At 37.9% G+C, this 14,064-nt stretch overlaps 1 protein-coding gene across 1 annotated transcript in view; it reads left to right on the top strand.

Annotated features, from left to right (window-relative positions):
• NRG3 (neuregulin 3) overlaps positions 1–13,511 on the top strand; it is a 417,999-nt gene extending 404,488 nt beyond the window's left edge. Inside the window, exons 8-9 of the mRNA XM_074874478.1 lie at positions 4,316–4,486; positions 10,246–13,511. Coding sequence (XP_074730579.1) covers positions 4,316–4,486; positions 10,246–10,753 — 679 coding nt within the window. The 3' untranslated portion in view covers positions 10,754–13,511. The remainder of the gene's footprint in view (positions 1–4,315; positions 4,487–10,245) is intronic.
• Positions 13,512–14,064: the final 553 nt, after the last annotated feature.

Raw genomic sequence — 14,064 nt, 5'->3', positions numbered from 1 at the left:
AATATATGAAGCAGTTAGGGCAATCCTGAATGAATATATTTCTTTTTTCAGTTAGGATGATTATTTGAGGATGGAGGTAGAATGGGAATAGAATCAAATGTATGAAAATAGACATTACTACAGTCAAAGTGGAAGTAAAATGCAGAAATCAAAGCCCTTAAGATGGTCTGGTTAATATTGATCAAAGTAGTCTGGAAGGAGAGCTGTCTCATGAAATTTCAAGTCTGTTAGCAAAATCTATCAAAATGGGAGTTGTGCCATATGATGATGAAATAGAAAATGTCAAATATTTAGGAAGAGGAAAAATTTATCGAAGGAACCGAAGATCTGTTATGATGAATTAGACTAGTCAAGGCTTTAGGACGAATGTGTGGGAAGCAGATTCTTTGGGTAGATATTAAAAAGGCTAAAAATTGTCACGAGGTTTACCAGCAGCATGTCCTGCAATACTACACTGATGACTTTCTTTGTATTTGGTGTAGGCGATCTAGATCTCTACTCAGCCTCAGTCAATGTTTGTTGTCACATGTATCTAATGCCTTTAATGGGAGAAAGTAGGGAGAGGCAGAAAAACTATAATGCAGATACACAGAGGTGGTTAAAAGGGAGATAGTAAGGAGTTACACTGAGAAGGTAAGTGCTGAGCTGAAGACATTCACCAGTGGAGCACTAATGAAGTTCCCAAAGAATTAGTCAACATCGGGGACAAATTTTGTTTAATGCTTTTGTGCATGATTTTGGCACAAAAAATTTGGGATATACTGAAAACATTAGTTAAAAGATAGTACAGATAAGGATCTTAGATATAAAGAATTAATTGAATAACTTTAAAGAGTGGCATAACAGAGGTGGATTGAAGCTCAGCAGTACTAAATTACAAAGTCAGGCATTTGGAAACTAATAACAAAGTTTAAGAAAGAAATGAGGAAGAAAAGTTTCAGTATATACTACTTGGTTAAAGGATAACCAAGTCACAAAGTGATGCAGTTGTGCAAAAGATAAATGGGATGAGAGGAAATACTAATCAAGACATTTCCATCGGAAAGTCAGAAACATTAGAACCACTTCATGAGACACTGTTGTCAATTCATTTGAATATAGCATGAGAATACACAATTATCTCACCTGCTTAATTAATTGTGCATATTAAACAGGAAGGGAAGGATTGGGATCCCATCTAAAGTTTAACACTTTAACATCCTCTTGTTCATGCTTTTCATGTTCCTGTTGACAGAGTTGCTTCTGAATGTGTTCATAATGTGATGTATAATCAATTTTCTTTAGTAATTAACTAAAAAGTGGTAAAGGAGGATTCCCAGAGTTACTGTACATTCACTGCAAGTCTTCTCTTCTGGAACACGGTTAACTGCGCTTGGAAGTTGTGTATGTGCCCTGAGAAGAGAATACTCCACCTGCTGAGACAGACTGTTTTACTCAATTGCTCAACCTAAAGAAAATTTTCACACAAAATTTTGCAACAATGAATCCCAGGTTTTTAAATAACTTTAGAGATGATTGAACTACTTCTTTCAAACTGTTAATTCATTTCTCCCTAGTTTATGCATTACTTGTAAACCAGTTCAAGCGTATTCTGATTTTTGTTATTCTGGAGTAATTGATTAATAGATTTTAAATACCTATCTGCTAGAGCTTTCCTTATTGATCTGTTTTATTGAATAGCTCAGTTACATGGGCTGGTTTCTTTTATGCAGTTAGACTGTAGTACAGGAAGGAAGAAATTGTAACGGTGGCTAAAGGAGCATAAATTCCCTGAAGAAATCCAAAAGGCTTTGTTTGCCTCAAAGACAGGAACGTTTCACATAAGCAAGGAGCAGAAGCTTGAGAAGGACTGTATTAACATATTTGGAGGAAGAGTATGCTGATATTCATAGCAGTTTTGTGAAAAAGGAAAAACTTTATTATGCTGGAGTTAGTTTTTCATAGAACTTAAGCCAAAAATTGTTATTATCTTGTCTTTGGTGCTTCAAGAAATGAGCGTTATCCTGCAGCTTGCAGCTTATAGCTGTAAATGTTTTCTGGTCCTTCTTAGTTAATTTGTCTTGTTTATGACCACAAATGATTTTTGTTCATTTTGCCCTCCCATTTTTTCTGTCAGAAATGTTGAAAAAATAAGCCACATTAGCCAGGTTTCTTAAGCTCTGTTGGTGCTAGAGCTGCTGTGATGGCAGGATGATGTTGGGATGTACCATTTCTCCTTCAGTCTAACCAGCCCATACACCTTTAGCAGCCTGTATGATCCAGTGTTAGATGTAGCAATGAGAGGTTCTGTGCAAGTTGGAGGAAGTCCAGATAGGTGGTTTATATGCATCTTTGCTGCAGTTTATACGAATTATCTCAGGTATACCTGAATGCATTGCAATTATGTCTATTACAAATGCAGAGCTCTTGCGAATTTGCATGTGCATGTTATTAGATGGGAGACCATGTGTTCTCATCCAACAAGGAAGATGTGCGGGAGCATCAAACCAAACACAATTAAACAATGCCTTTCTAGTTTCAAATATTTGTAATCAGTCTAAAGTCTGTTAAGTTAATCAGTTTGTTGACTTTTGTGGTACATTGATGAATATACTGCAATCAGTAAAAAACCCTGAAATTCATTATCCATCACAAACTATTCATTCAACTGCATCTTTTAAGATCCCCTGCAGTAATAATCTCAAGTCTCTCCTGAGCAGAAATTGTCAATCGTGTTGTGATGTGGCAGTGTTATTTTACAGAATATGAACTGTAACTCACAATGTGAACTTATCCTTCAGAATTGAAAGGCCAATGCTTCAGGTTTTTAAAAAAGTTTTTTCACAGCCTCCTTAATAGCTAAGGAAAAACCTATTTAAGGAAGCATCGAAAACCCTTGAGGGAGTGCTATTGCTATGGGTTATTGATCTTTTCAATTAAAAAGCACCAGGAAAATAAAAGTGTAGAAGAGAACAGAGCGGAGACCATGATGGAACACTGCTAGCCTGGGCAGTAGGATAGAGACCGTTGAATTTTCTTATGTTTTGACTTTGGGGAGAAAAGGTCAGCTTTGATGGAAATGTACACTCCAAGAGGATTTGTCCAAGATACTTGGTCCAAGCAAGAATTGCTTTGGGAGTAGATGTGGCCCTAACTATAAATAAAGTTCCCACTAGGTATTAAATGCAGATTGCTTTAAAGTCACATTATAATAGGAAAAGAGATGCAAACTTATCAAAAGTCATTTGCATAGCTGAATTGTATCAGAAGTTGAAATTATTCATGTAACCAAAAGTAATGACTCTCACAATGCATCTACAAAACCTATATTAAAATATCATTAAGGATGTGATAAAATATTGGGTAATACATATGCATTTCCTGGACTCAGGAGATGTCAAGAGAAATAGGAGTAGCTGGAAAACAAATAGCTAGTCACACCATGCAGTACTGTGACCTGTTAGAGTGGAAATTGGATATCACTTGCCTTAATTCTGTGTTCCTTTATTTTTGCATTAGCAACAGCTGAATTTATGGTTAATATACCAAAACTATGGATTCTAGATACCTTTTAATTCCTGCACAAAATGGAAAAAAATCCATTCTCCTTCCAAACACTACAAAAATGTTTACAAAAGCAATTTTCTAAAATAAGTAGAAAACTATTACTTGTTTTTATCATAATCAAGTTTGTATTATATCACATAAAGGAACAACACAATATTTATCACTGTATATAAACAAGAAAACAATCTGTATATAAAACAAGAGTAAAAGAATATAGAAATCTTAATTCAGTGTGGAGAAAACTTGTGTCATAGATGGTGTCTTCAAGCTGCAGTTCATAAGCTTCACTTACATTTTTCAGTTATATTTTTTTCCCAATTTAATGTTGTTGTATCAGGAAGCAGCACCTCATAGGCTGATAGATGATATAATGGGCCCCAAATTTAAGATCTGTTTCTGAGCTCAGCTGTAGGTATAATGCAGCTGTGCTGATGTTTATACTGTCTGAGGAGTCAACTTTATATAGTAGGATTATGGTATGAAACATTGAAAAAAAGCATCCCTCATCAAGCACAAGAAAACATTTGATATACCAGGCAATTATTTTAATTCGTAGAAGAGAGGTGGTGTGTTAAATATGACGTAAACAGCAGCTAACTGTGGATTATAGCATTATATTTCCATAGAGAATTTCTACTGACATCATAAACCACCACAGCAAAGTTTATAAAAACAGTAATCCATGCATTATTAATCCCAAGTCTTTACTTTGCAGAAGTTTACGCTTTTGCTGTGATAATTTTTACTGTACTCTTGGTGTTGTTCCTAGAAGTCTCTCTTCATGCTGCAGCCCAGGACAAAAAAGTGGGATGCTACACAGAAATGCCTTTCGGAGGACTCCTCCCTTACCTCGGGGCAGGTTCAATGGAATTACAGGACCAGCATATCAACAGCTAGAAGAGTCAAGGATCACAGACCAGGACACAATACCTTGTCATGGGTAAGTAATAATGTAACTGAAGTGAGCCAGTTTGTGAGTGGCTGCTGTTACGTGGTTAATATGCTTGGCCATTACAGTCCTTCCCACTTGGTTGTAGTGTACTGTGGATCCAGGGTTTATAATACTGAAAGGACAAGAATGTTTTCAGCATACTGGCTCTTTGAAGGTAATACATTTTTATTTGTCTGGCTGCTCTTTTTAAGCCTTTAAAAGGCTGCAGAAGGAGTGATTAGAACAAACTGTAAGTGATTGACAATGTTACTTTTTATAACTGACACTTTTTCTAGCGGTGGTGTGATGTTCAAGTAACTTTCACATAGCATGTTTTGCTTCCATCAGCACTGGGCAAATAAGAGGAAATAATATAGAAGTCCAACTTCCACATTTTTTGTACATTGTGAAGTGTGTTTGCTGTAGACTGAAGACCGATCCCTTCACATAGGTTTGTCTTTGAAAATGCACAAAGGTTCCAATATTTTTCCTTTTTTAATTCAGCTTATTAGAATATTGAATGTGAGCTCCAGCTGTACATAAGGTCTGAATTTCAGAAGTGCTTCTGAGCACCTACATACATTTTACGTAATATTTACATATCCCTATAGATTTCCAAAAACTTTCCAGAATCACTACATACATATTATATGTAAAACTAGGAGTGATATCTAGAATGGAACAAAACAGCACGAGTTTCATTTGGACACATGTAAGTCCCAGCTAAGTCCCCCAAAGTGAACAGTTACACTGCAAGAAGGCAGCTGTACATTTTTGTACTGGAACTGGATTTATGAAGTGCAGACTGAGGTCACCTACATTTTTAATTTTCCTCAGGGAAGAAAGGAGCTATTATCACTATCCACTCTGAGCTCCTGGGAAATGACGGCCGCAAATGCTGACTAAGAATAAGCGTCGTTACATGCGTGTGTCATTGCCTGTGTGGGCACACACACAGGCACACATTCCCCCGCCGCCTTCCTCGCCATGCTTTCCAACCTGCAGCAGGATTGCCCAGTCTGGGGTACTCTAGGAGACGGAGACTTGGCTCACTAAATGTTTTGTAGCTGAATCTACCTCACAAAGTTGGCCAAAGTAGTTAGGACCAAGAACAGGGCTTACCTAGGAAGGGAGAAAGCAAAACGGCAAAAGGTTTGAGTGTCTGGCGACTACTTTTAAAAAGTTCAAATTTGTCTCATACTTCTTTCACTGTAACTATTGGCTGCTTCTAAGGAAAAATTTGTTTATTACTTCTTGCAATAAATATATTATTGTTCATTTGTATGATAATCTGTGTATAATTCCTTACCAGAACTGTGACTCCGAATGCAACCCTTCCTGAAAGGGGCAGGCTAACAGCCTTCCCTCTTCAATGCCAGCATCTTGTAACACAGGCTCTGGAGAGTGCTGCAGCCTCATCCTAGGTTGAGAAGTGAGGTAGAAAACAGCAAAGCTGTCTTGGGGGTAGTTGCATTTACTCTTCTCTAGGAAATCAGTGTGTGATATTACAAGTGCCATCTTGTAATGGGCTATATTTTAAATTTACAGTTCTGATATTTGGACCAGACTGTGACCCCTTCTGGCTTCAATCCACTAAAGCACTTCATCCACATTTTGTGTATTAGGGATCTCTGTAGAGTTAGACCTTCCTACTATTGACTCTAACGATGGGACCTTTCTCTGAGGGAGTTCTCCAAGTACTCCAACAAGTGATGGTGTGACAGGGAGTCACAGCAGTCTGTGTGTATCACAAATACGATACCAAAAGTCTTCAACCTAGCAACCATGGAAATGAATTTTTAAAATGTCAATGGTAGGCATGAAAACAAAAGCAATTCTTTGATCTTATTTTATTACAGTGTTTTAATGATGACAGTTTTTATGAAAATGACATCTTTTAAGAGTAACAGAACTTTTTGTAAGTTATTTTATGTTGCACTAATGAAGTAATCTCTTCAACCAAAATATAAGTACGCATCTTATCTCTGAACAAAAATAAAAAATAATCACTAATTCTACTTTATATGGAATTCTTCTAACTTAGGAAGAGGTTTCCACAAAATCAGATGCCTTTTTACCACCTATATATCTGCTAGTTTTCATAGTGTTTTTATTCTCATTAGACTTCCAGCCCAAATGAAAAGTTCCATTGTCCCCTGCAGAAGGTACACTACTTCCTTTCTTCTCCCTTTTCACCTCCATCTTTCCCTGTAGGGATGCACAAATCAGAGTGGTTTGTCTCCCTAATTCTGTGAGCCTTCCGAAGTTCATCCATCAGCAGCACTGGCTGAAGTTTAGTCAGATTTTGTATGTTTATATTTGATAGAAAAAAGGCTAATTTATCTTACTAGTTTTTCTCTAGTCCTGTAAAAGTGCTCCTTTTCCCATTCCATATTGAGAAGAAAGCTTTTGCTGCCTGCAGGAAGCTCCAGATCTCATTATTTGCAACAGGATCTAATATTTGCAGAGTTTGAGTCAAATACAGCTAGTATCAGTTATTTAATCAGTATTCTACTTGAAGGAGTAGAAAAACCTGCTTGAAAGGAGGGGCCTAAAGAAAACAAACCATCTCCACACCAGTCACATCTCAGAGACTGATTCAAGATCCTCAGAGTGTGTCATGAGTTTACATGCAGTTAAGTAGACAGCGGTTGGATCGCATGCTTTCAGTATCAGCTGTTTGCGTTACATGGTATGAAGTGTTAGAAGTAGCCTGTGAATGTGTACATATACAGGTATAAATGTGTTTATGTACACAAGACCCAATATATGCTGTCAACAGGTAGAAAATGAAGGCTGAACCAAAGCCTGGTAATGCCACTGGAATGACTCCCATTCATCTTAATGGACCTCGCTGTCAGGCTTGTACACTGAACGCTTAGAGCAATAGGGCTTATAGCAAAGCTATTGGTACTATGCTAAATAAAAAACATTCTGTATTTTAAGTTCTGATCCCTTCTGTCTCTTTTTAGTATCTGTTTTAAGGGGACAGTAAGTTTATTATGCTTCTTTCAGTTTCATTCTTTCATTTAGACTCTTAAACGCTGTATAACATAAAGACTGTTGCATATTTATAAATGTTTGAGTTTCTTTTTTTGCTTGGTTTTTAGGAAGAGGTTGGAGAGAGAGCTGCACTTTGAAATACATGCACATGAATGAAATTATTCAAACAAAATAATTTTTCAGATAAAAAACCATATCTTTCTTAGGAGGAACTATAGGTCTGGGAAAGTTAATTATAGAAATATGTAATTAAGATTCTGCAATTATAGATCTAAGTCTCATCTATTGAAAAGAGCAGCGGACACAAGTAGAAGCATAACTCAGTTTGTAATTAACCAAAAGCTGAGTCTCGCATGGTTTGGATGTAATACCCCCACTAGTTTAATACCTTGCCTATTGCACAGTGTATGTGCTTTAACTCAACCTCAGTCTTCCTTCGAAAGCCCTGTGAGCACATGTCAGAAGCACATAATTCTGGCATCAAATCAGTATGTCTATCTGTACTTCAAAAAATAGTATGGAAATATGCCAAGCATTGCATTAAATGTTACTGTTGCTGCCAGTTAGTTTTCAAAATACCAAACATAATTGAATCTCTCTTACGGAATTGGCAAATGTTACTGTTTTCTCACCAAACCCATTTTAATTCAGTCTTTTCTTGTTTTTGCTTACATATCATCCATATAATACATCCATTGCATGTGAATTTCATTAAAAACATTCACTCCCTTTGTTTTCAGGGTGCAGCCCAGAATATATTTAGGGCCTGAATTACCAAAAAAGGGACTAATACAACTGATGCGATCTCTCCAGCTGTAGTCGTTTGAACAATTATATAATAAGCAAAGGAAACAAGAATGGGCACAACCCAAAGGTCTGCACTGTTTTGTTTTCATTTATTTTTTTTAATTGTCCTCCCTCGGGAATAATAGCCCTGATCAGTATTTCTGATTCTTGAAAACTGTTCTAAAAAGGCCCTCCATAAATGGCTACAAATGCGTCTAAGCGTAGTACAAATGTAATTAACCAAAAGCTGAGTCTCAGCTGGCTCAGATGTAAAATATAAATGCAGCTGTATAGCATGTACAAGTTCTAGCACATATCCAAAAAATCCGCTTGCTATATTATTCCCTTGGGTACCACTTCCCAAAGAAGTATCTCTTTCCATCAGATAGCAGCAAAAATCACAACACCTCCTTGTTATCGCAGAGCTCCCAGCTGCGTTTTCTGCTCTTTTGGGGATGCCTGGAGAGTTTTCATACAGCGGCTGCACAAAACTGCATGCGTGCACGTGTACAGGTTAATGTGTCAAGCAGTTGTACAAGCACGGTGCCACCATAGACGACTTAATTACAAGTCAGCAGTGCTCTGCTGGAAATGAGCCTAAAGATATCTCCTCCTCTCTCTCCTGCCTGACAGCTCATCAGGAGGATGGGGCCAAAGGAAGCCTTTCCAGTTAATTAGCGTTGTGTGCTAATATTGGACTATGGCTGCTTCATGCAATTCTCTTTTTTTTCCTTCGTTCTCCTTCTGCTAATGCCAAAAAGCAGCAAGGCACGTATAAGTACAAGGATATCCCTAGTGAAGTCCATCAGGCTTAAGCAGCTTTCAGAAAAATACCCTTCAAGTCAGAGCTCAGAGCATCTGCTTCCACACCAGATCTAAATGTTGCTTTCCTCATCCACGGATAAAACATACTAGACTTCACCATTAGCTTGCCCCATTAAATAGTGATATGATCACAGAGCTGATTATAAATAAAATATGTTCCTGTACTGAGGTGATGTCTGTGGTCCTTGGCAATCATGTCTAGTAGCTATAGTAACTCTTGGAGCATGAAATTTCTAGTAATACTACTTCTCAGATGGGAAACATCTTTTTTTTTTTTTTGTCATTGTTCCCTTTATTTTTTATTTAGTATACTTTCCCTTTCTGTTTTTTAAGTATTTCCTGTAAACAAAACCACCTTCTAATCAGAATAATTAATTTGGCTTTGAAACAAAACAGAAATGTTGATAAAAATTCACTAAGTTGCCTCACAATAAATAAAATCATGCTATGATATGTATTAATGGAGGATAAAGGATTTTTTTTCTGAAACACAGGATTACAATATCAGGAAAACACAGACATTTGCTCAAGCCCAATATATTAGCTCTATTTCCAGATGAGATCTAAGAAAACAAATCAGGCCAACATTATGAGTAAGTGCTATTGAAATAAGATATGTTTTTCAGAGGTACATTGCACTTAGATGCTCTGCTTATTTGAAGGGGAGCGCAGGCAATCATGTCTGTGTAAATAAAGACTACACAACCATTTTGTTTTTTCCTGCACCTTTTTAAGTGTTTTCCTAAAATAGCCATTTGACATTGAGAGTTCTGATGTTGAAGAAAACATTAATCCATTTCCCCAGTTAGGAACGCAAGAATGGAATTTCAAATTTAATTTCAAAAGAAAATTAATACTACAGTATAACTCCTGAAACCTTTTAAAAAGGGATTGTCGTTATTCTCTCATACTGGTGGGCAAAATGAGACTGAGAGAAAAGCAGTGGTTTGCCACCAGCAGATCTGAGAATCAAAAACACATCTCCAGAGTCTGTTGTTTTCCCCAGGGCCACACTATTACCAAGTACTCCTAGTATGAGGGAAAAATGACATGGATCTTTTCAGCACAGTTCACTGAATCTCATACAGCGTTCCTGCTGCCGGTTGCATCTGACCACTTGATATACAACAAAAACTTCTTTTTACTCTTTCCAGGTATTCATCCAGTGGTTTAAAAACTGCTCAGAATACTTCAATAAATATGCAACTGCCTTCAAGAGAGACAACCCCTTATTTTAATAACATGGATCAGAAGGACTTGGTCGGCTATTCATCTTCAAGGGCCAACTCCGTTCCTATCATCCCGTCTGTGGGCTTGGACGAAGCCTGCATGCAAATGCAAAATGTTTCTGAAGTAACAGGCATCAAATGGTGCAAAAACTCCTACTCAGCTGAACTTGTCAATGTGAGTTCCCCAGTCAGTAATTGTCTTATAGCAGAACAACATGAAGTGAAAATATTGCTAGAAACTGTTCAGGAGCAGATTCGGATTCTGACAGACGCAAGGCGGTCGGAGGACTATGAACTGGCGAGCGTAGAAGCAGAGAGCAGCGCAAGTGAAAACACGGCCTTTCTGCCCATGAGCCCCATGGCCAAGTCAGAGCGAGAGGCGCAATTTGTCTTAAAAAGCGAAACGCAAAGAGACTCGGTATTGACCAAGTGACTTTGTGTGGGGGTTGTGGGAGGGGAAACGAGATCTGTGCATTTGATGCTTTGCTAAACAGGAAGGGAGGAAATGAAATACAAATTATTTATATGCATTAATTTAAGAGCATCTACTTAGAAGAAACCAAATAGTCAACCGCCCTCATATCATAGTGTTTTTTAACAAAATATTTTTTTAAGGGAAAAGTTCCAGGAGGGATGAAATGTACATCAGGTGCTTTCTAGGCAGGATTACACATACAGTTTCAGTTACAGAGCATTTTACCATGGTCCCGTTTGGCTGTCCGAAGGCTTGGGCTATGCATCTTTTTTTCAGTAAAGGCCAAGACCATTCTTAGATTCATTTCTGGTTTCAGGGCAATGCTGCAGTAAGCTGCTGGCCAGGGATTCAGACCCTAGGAAGCAAGTTCCATGGCCCCAGCACAGACCTGATCCCCTCTGCCCCTCTGCTTTTGGTTTCAGGTTCATACCATGGAAACAGGCACACAGACATCTACTTCTGAGGTCTGGTACCTGCTGTGGAATGACAATAAATCCCTAAATTGACCCAGATTCTTAACTCTCTATTTTACTTTAATGTATCAGTCAGCCCAAGAAAATCAGTGGAAACATTTAGGAGTTTTGGGTTTGGCCAAGTGTGGAGTGGGATTGGGGTCTGTAGAGACACAGTAGTCAGGAGCCCGCAGCTGCTCCATCTTCTGTGCTTTGCCTATCAGAGCTGCCTTGCTAGAGAGTGAGGAAGAACAAGAAAAAGTACAAAAGTATGTGTTACAACAGGTTTGGTTTTGGTTTTTGGTTTGGGTTTTTTTAAGTGGGAACATAAACTGTTGTTTGTTACCGACCCCTCAACATTTCTAAACTGTTATACTTTGAAGACATTTGTAAGCTCTCAAGGAGCACTTCTGAGTGTGTGTGTGGTTTTTTTAGCTTATTTTTTATTATAGGTTGTTCAGAGAAGAGTCAGGGAGATCCAATATGATCAAAATCCAGCCAATAAGTGTCCACACTGCCCTAATTTGTTCCCACTTTCAGTTCTCCAGTCACTTTAATTAATTGTGGCTTAGGCTTGTGAACTTTAAAGCTTCAACCCTGCAGATGGTTCAGTATGGGCAGACCCACAAGCACGCACAGATCTGATTCTAATGGGGCTATATAAGAGCAGATGTTTTCCACCAAATCACTCCCTGCAGGGGATCAAGGCCTTAGAGAAGAAATGTCATTTCCTGGTTGCCGTATCCCAATCACATTTATAAGCATTTTTTGCATTTGCTTTCGAGTCCCTCTTCCCCCCATAAATTGTACACAATATGCCAATAATGCAATTAATTGGGTTCAGTGACACACACATTACTGTTTTTATTAGTATTAAAATATCTGCTTATTCGTGGGGAAAAAGAAAATCAACTATAATAAATAACTGCTAAATAGCCTTCCCTGGTTAATGTCAGAAGATTGATTAAAAAAAAAATTTACAGTATATACAGAATGTATTAAAATATTCCTTTGCAGTAAATTAATTGTTAAATTTATTAATGTGCCCCAGACTTTCCAGTTCACAAGTCTCAAGACTTCCCAGAATAGCACAATCGATCACACAGTGCTGTTGTATGTTGAGTCAGAATAAAGCAATATTTTAACCTCTGTCAAGTAAATTTGGAAAAGAAATGCTGAAGGTGTATGTCATTTTTTTTTGTTAAGGCAGTAAAAAAATTACTATTCACAGTCTTCATCCAGCAAGTCTTATTTTGGGTTTCTTTTGCAGTTTTGGTTTTGGGTTTTTTTTAAGATAAAGTTGATGAAATTGTCTTGTTTACAGAACTTTCTATGGCTGTAATCTTTGCTGTGTGTTTTCAATAAAAATATATGTGAGGGCAAACTGTGCTTTATGCCCCAGGATGGCACATGCCTCATCCGGACTCCCTTCTTCAAAGACACAGAGCTTTTGTTGTAGCAGTAAGGTGGGATCACCATGAGGAGTGGTCTAACCCTGATGTGTTTCTGCAGTGTGTTGTGGCTGGGCACAATCTCACTGTGCATGAGCTGAGCTGACTGTGGTGGGTATGGCCCCAAGCCCACACCAAATAAACCCTCTGAAAGATGAGGTGTGTTAGGTGGGGCTCAGCTTTGCATCCCTACAGTTTTGTGACTTTTCTGTCAACGCCATTATACATCCCACCAGCTCAGGACATGAGCAGAGTGAGCTTGCCTCTGCCCATAAGCCCTGTGAATCTACCTGTAATGTAAAAACTGGCTGCTATATAAAGCTCTGATTCAATAATTTGTGAAGTGCAATCACAATTAATTAATTGTTCACCATTAATTTAATCAAGAGATGATCTCTCTGCAGTAAAGTGCAGAATCCTGCCCAAATAGATGTTTCAAAATTAAATCTTTTCAATCCAGATGTAAGGCCTTCTCGCCCCCAAATCCTACCAAACTCTGCAAATTCAGCTTTGGCAATGTATTGGAAACACACGGCAAGATTTCTGTTGAAGAAAGAACCATATCATAAGCAATGCCTTTATGGAGAGAATGTGTTCACTCAGCACCCCCAAGAGACCCAGAAAGAGGGGAAGAGCAATGTATTTAAGAGAATGAAATGTTTGACTGAATGACAGATGAAGATCTGAAATGGTGAGGATATCTTCAGTTCATGTTAGATCTTGTACTCAGCAAAGGATGTGTGACTGTTATATGTTAACTGTTCTATTCAGTTTTCAGCATGTTTGAATAGAGAGACGTTAATATTAACCATATGACAGACTAGTGTATTATTTGTTAAGAGTACCACTTCAGATCCTATTGAAACTGTCATTGTTTGCAGAGGAAAAGGAAGTTTTGAAAACATCAAACTAGGTAGCCTTAATATCATTTGTGTGTTTCTCTAATGCAACTGTTTTCCTCCATGGACCCTCCTATTTTACAGTGAATGGGACAACATCTTCTCTGAGGTCTGGTAATTAATTATGTAGAGGACACACAAGAAGGTTGTACTGAAACAGACGAAATGGTAGGCCAAATTTTGCTTTAGTTCTGACCCCTGTGGTCCCATTGAACTCAGTGGATCAGAAGGGATGCAAGTCAACGCACAATGCAGTTCTTTCCTAAAATTACATCTGTTCCCAGACTTGGAAACAGACTGTAATCCCCCTAAAAGAGGCTCTGAACTCAGTCGTTTACCTGTAACATAAATAAAAGTTATATCTGACCTATGAAGTTCCAAGTGTAGTCTGGTGTGAAAATTCACACATGCAGCATTACACTCAAATAAACTGGGAGAACAGCTAACTAAATAAATTGAACTTTCTC

Source organism: Strix uralensis, chromosome 7 (assembly GCF_047716275.1).
Source record: "Strix uralensis isolate ZFMK-TIS-50842 chromosome 7, bStrUra1, whole genome shotgun sequence".
Classification (NCBI taxonomy): Eukaryota; Metazoa; Chordata; class Aves; order Strigiformes; family Strigidae; genus Strix; species Strix uralensis.
Note: the sequence above shows the minus strand (reverse complement) of the source record. Positions and strands in the feature narration are given on the sequence as shown.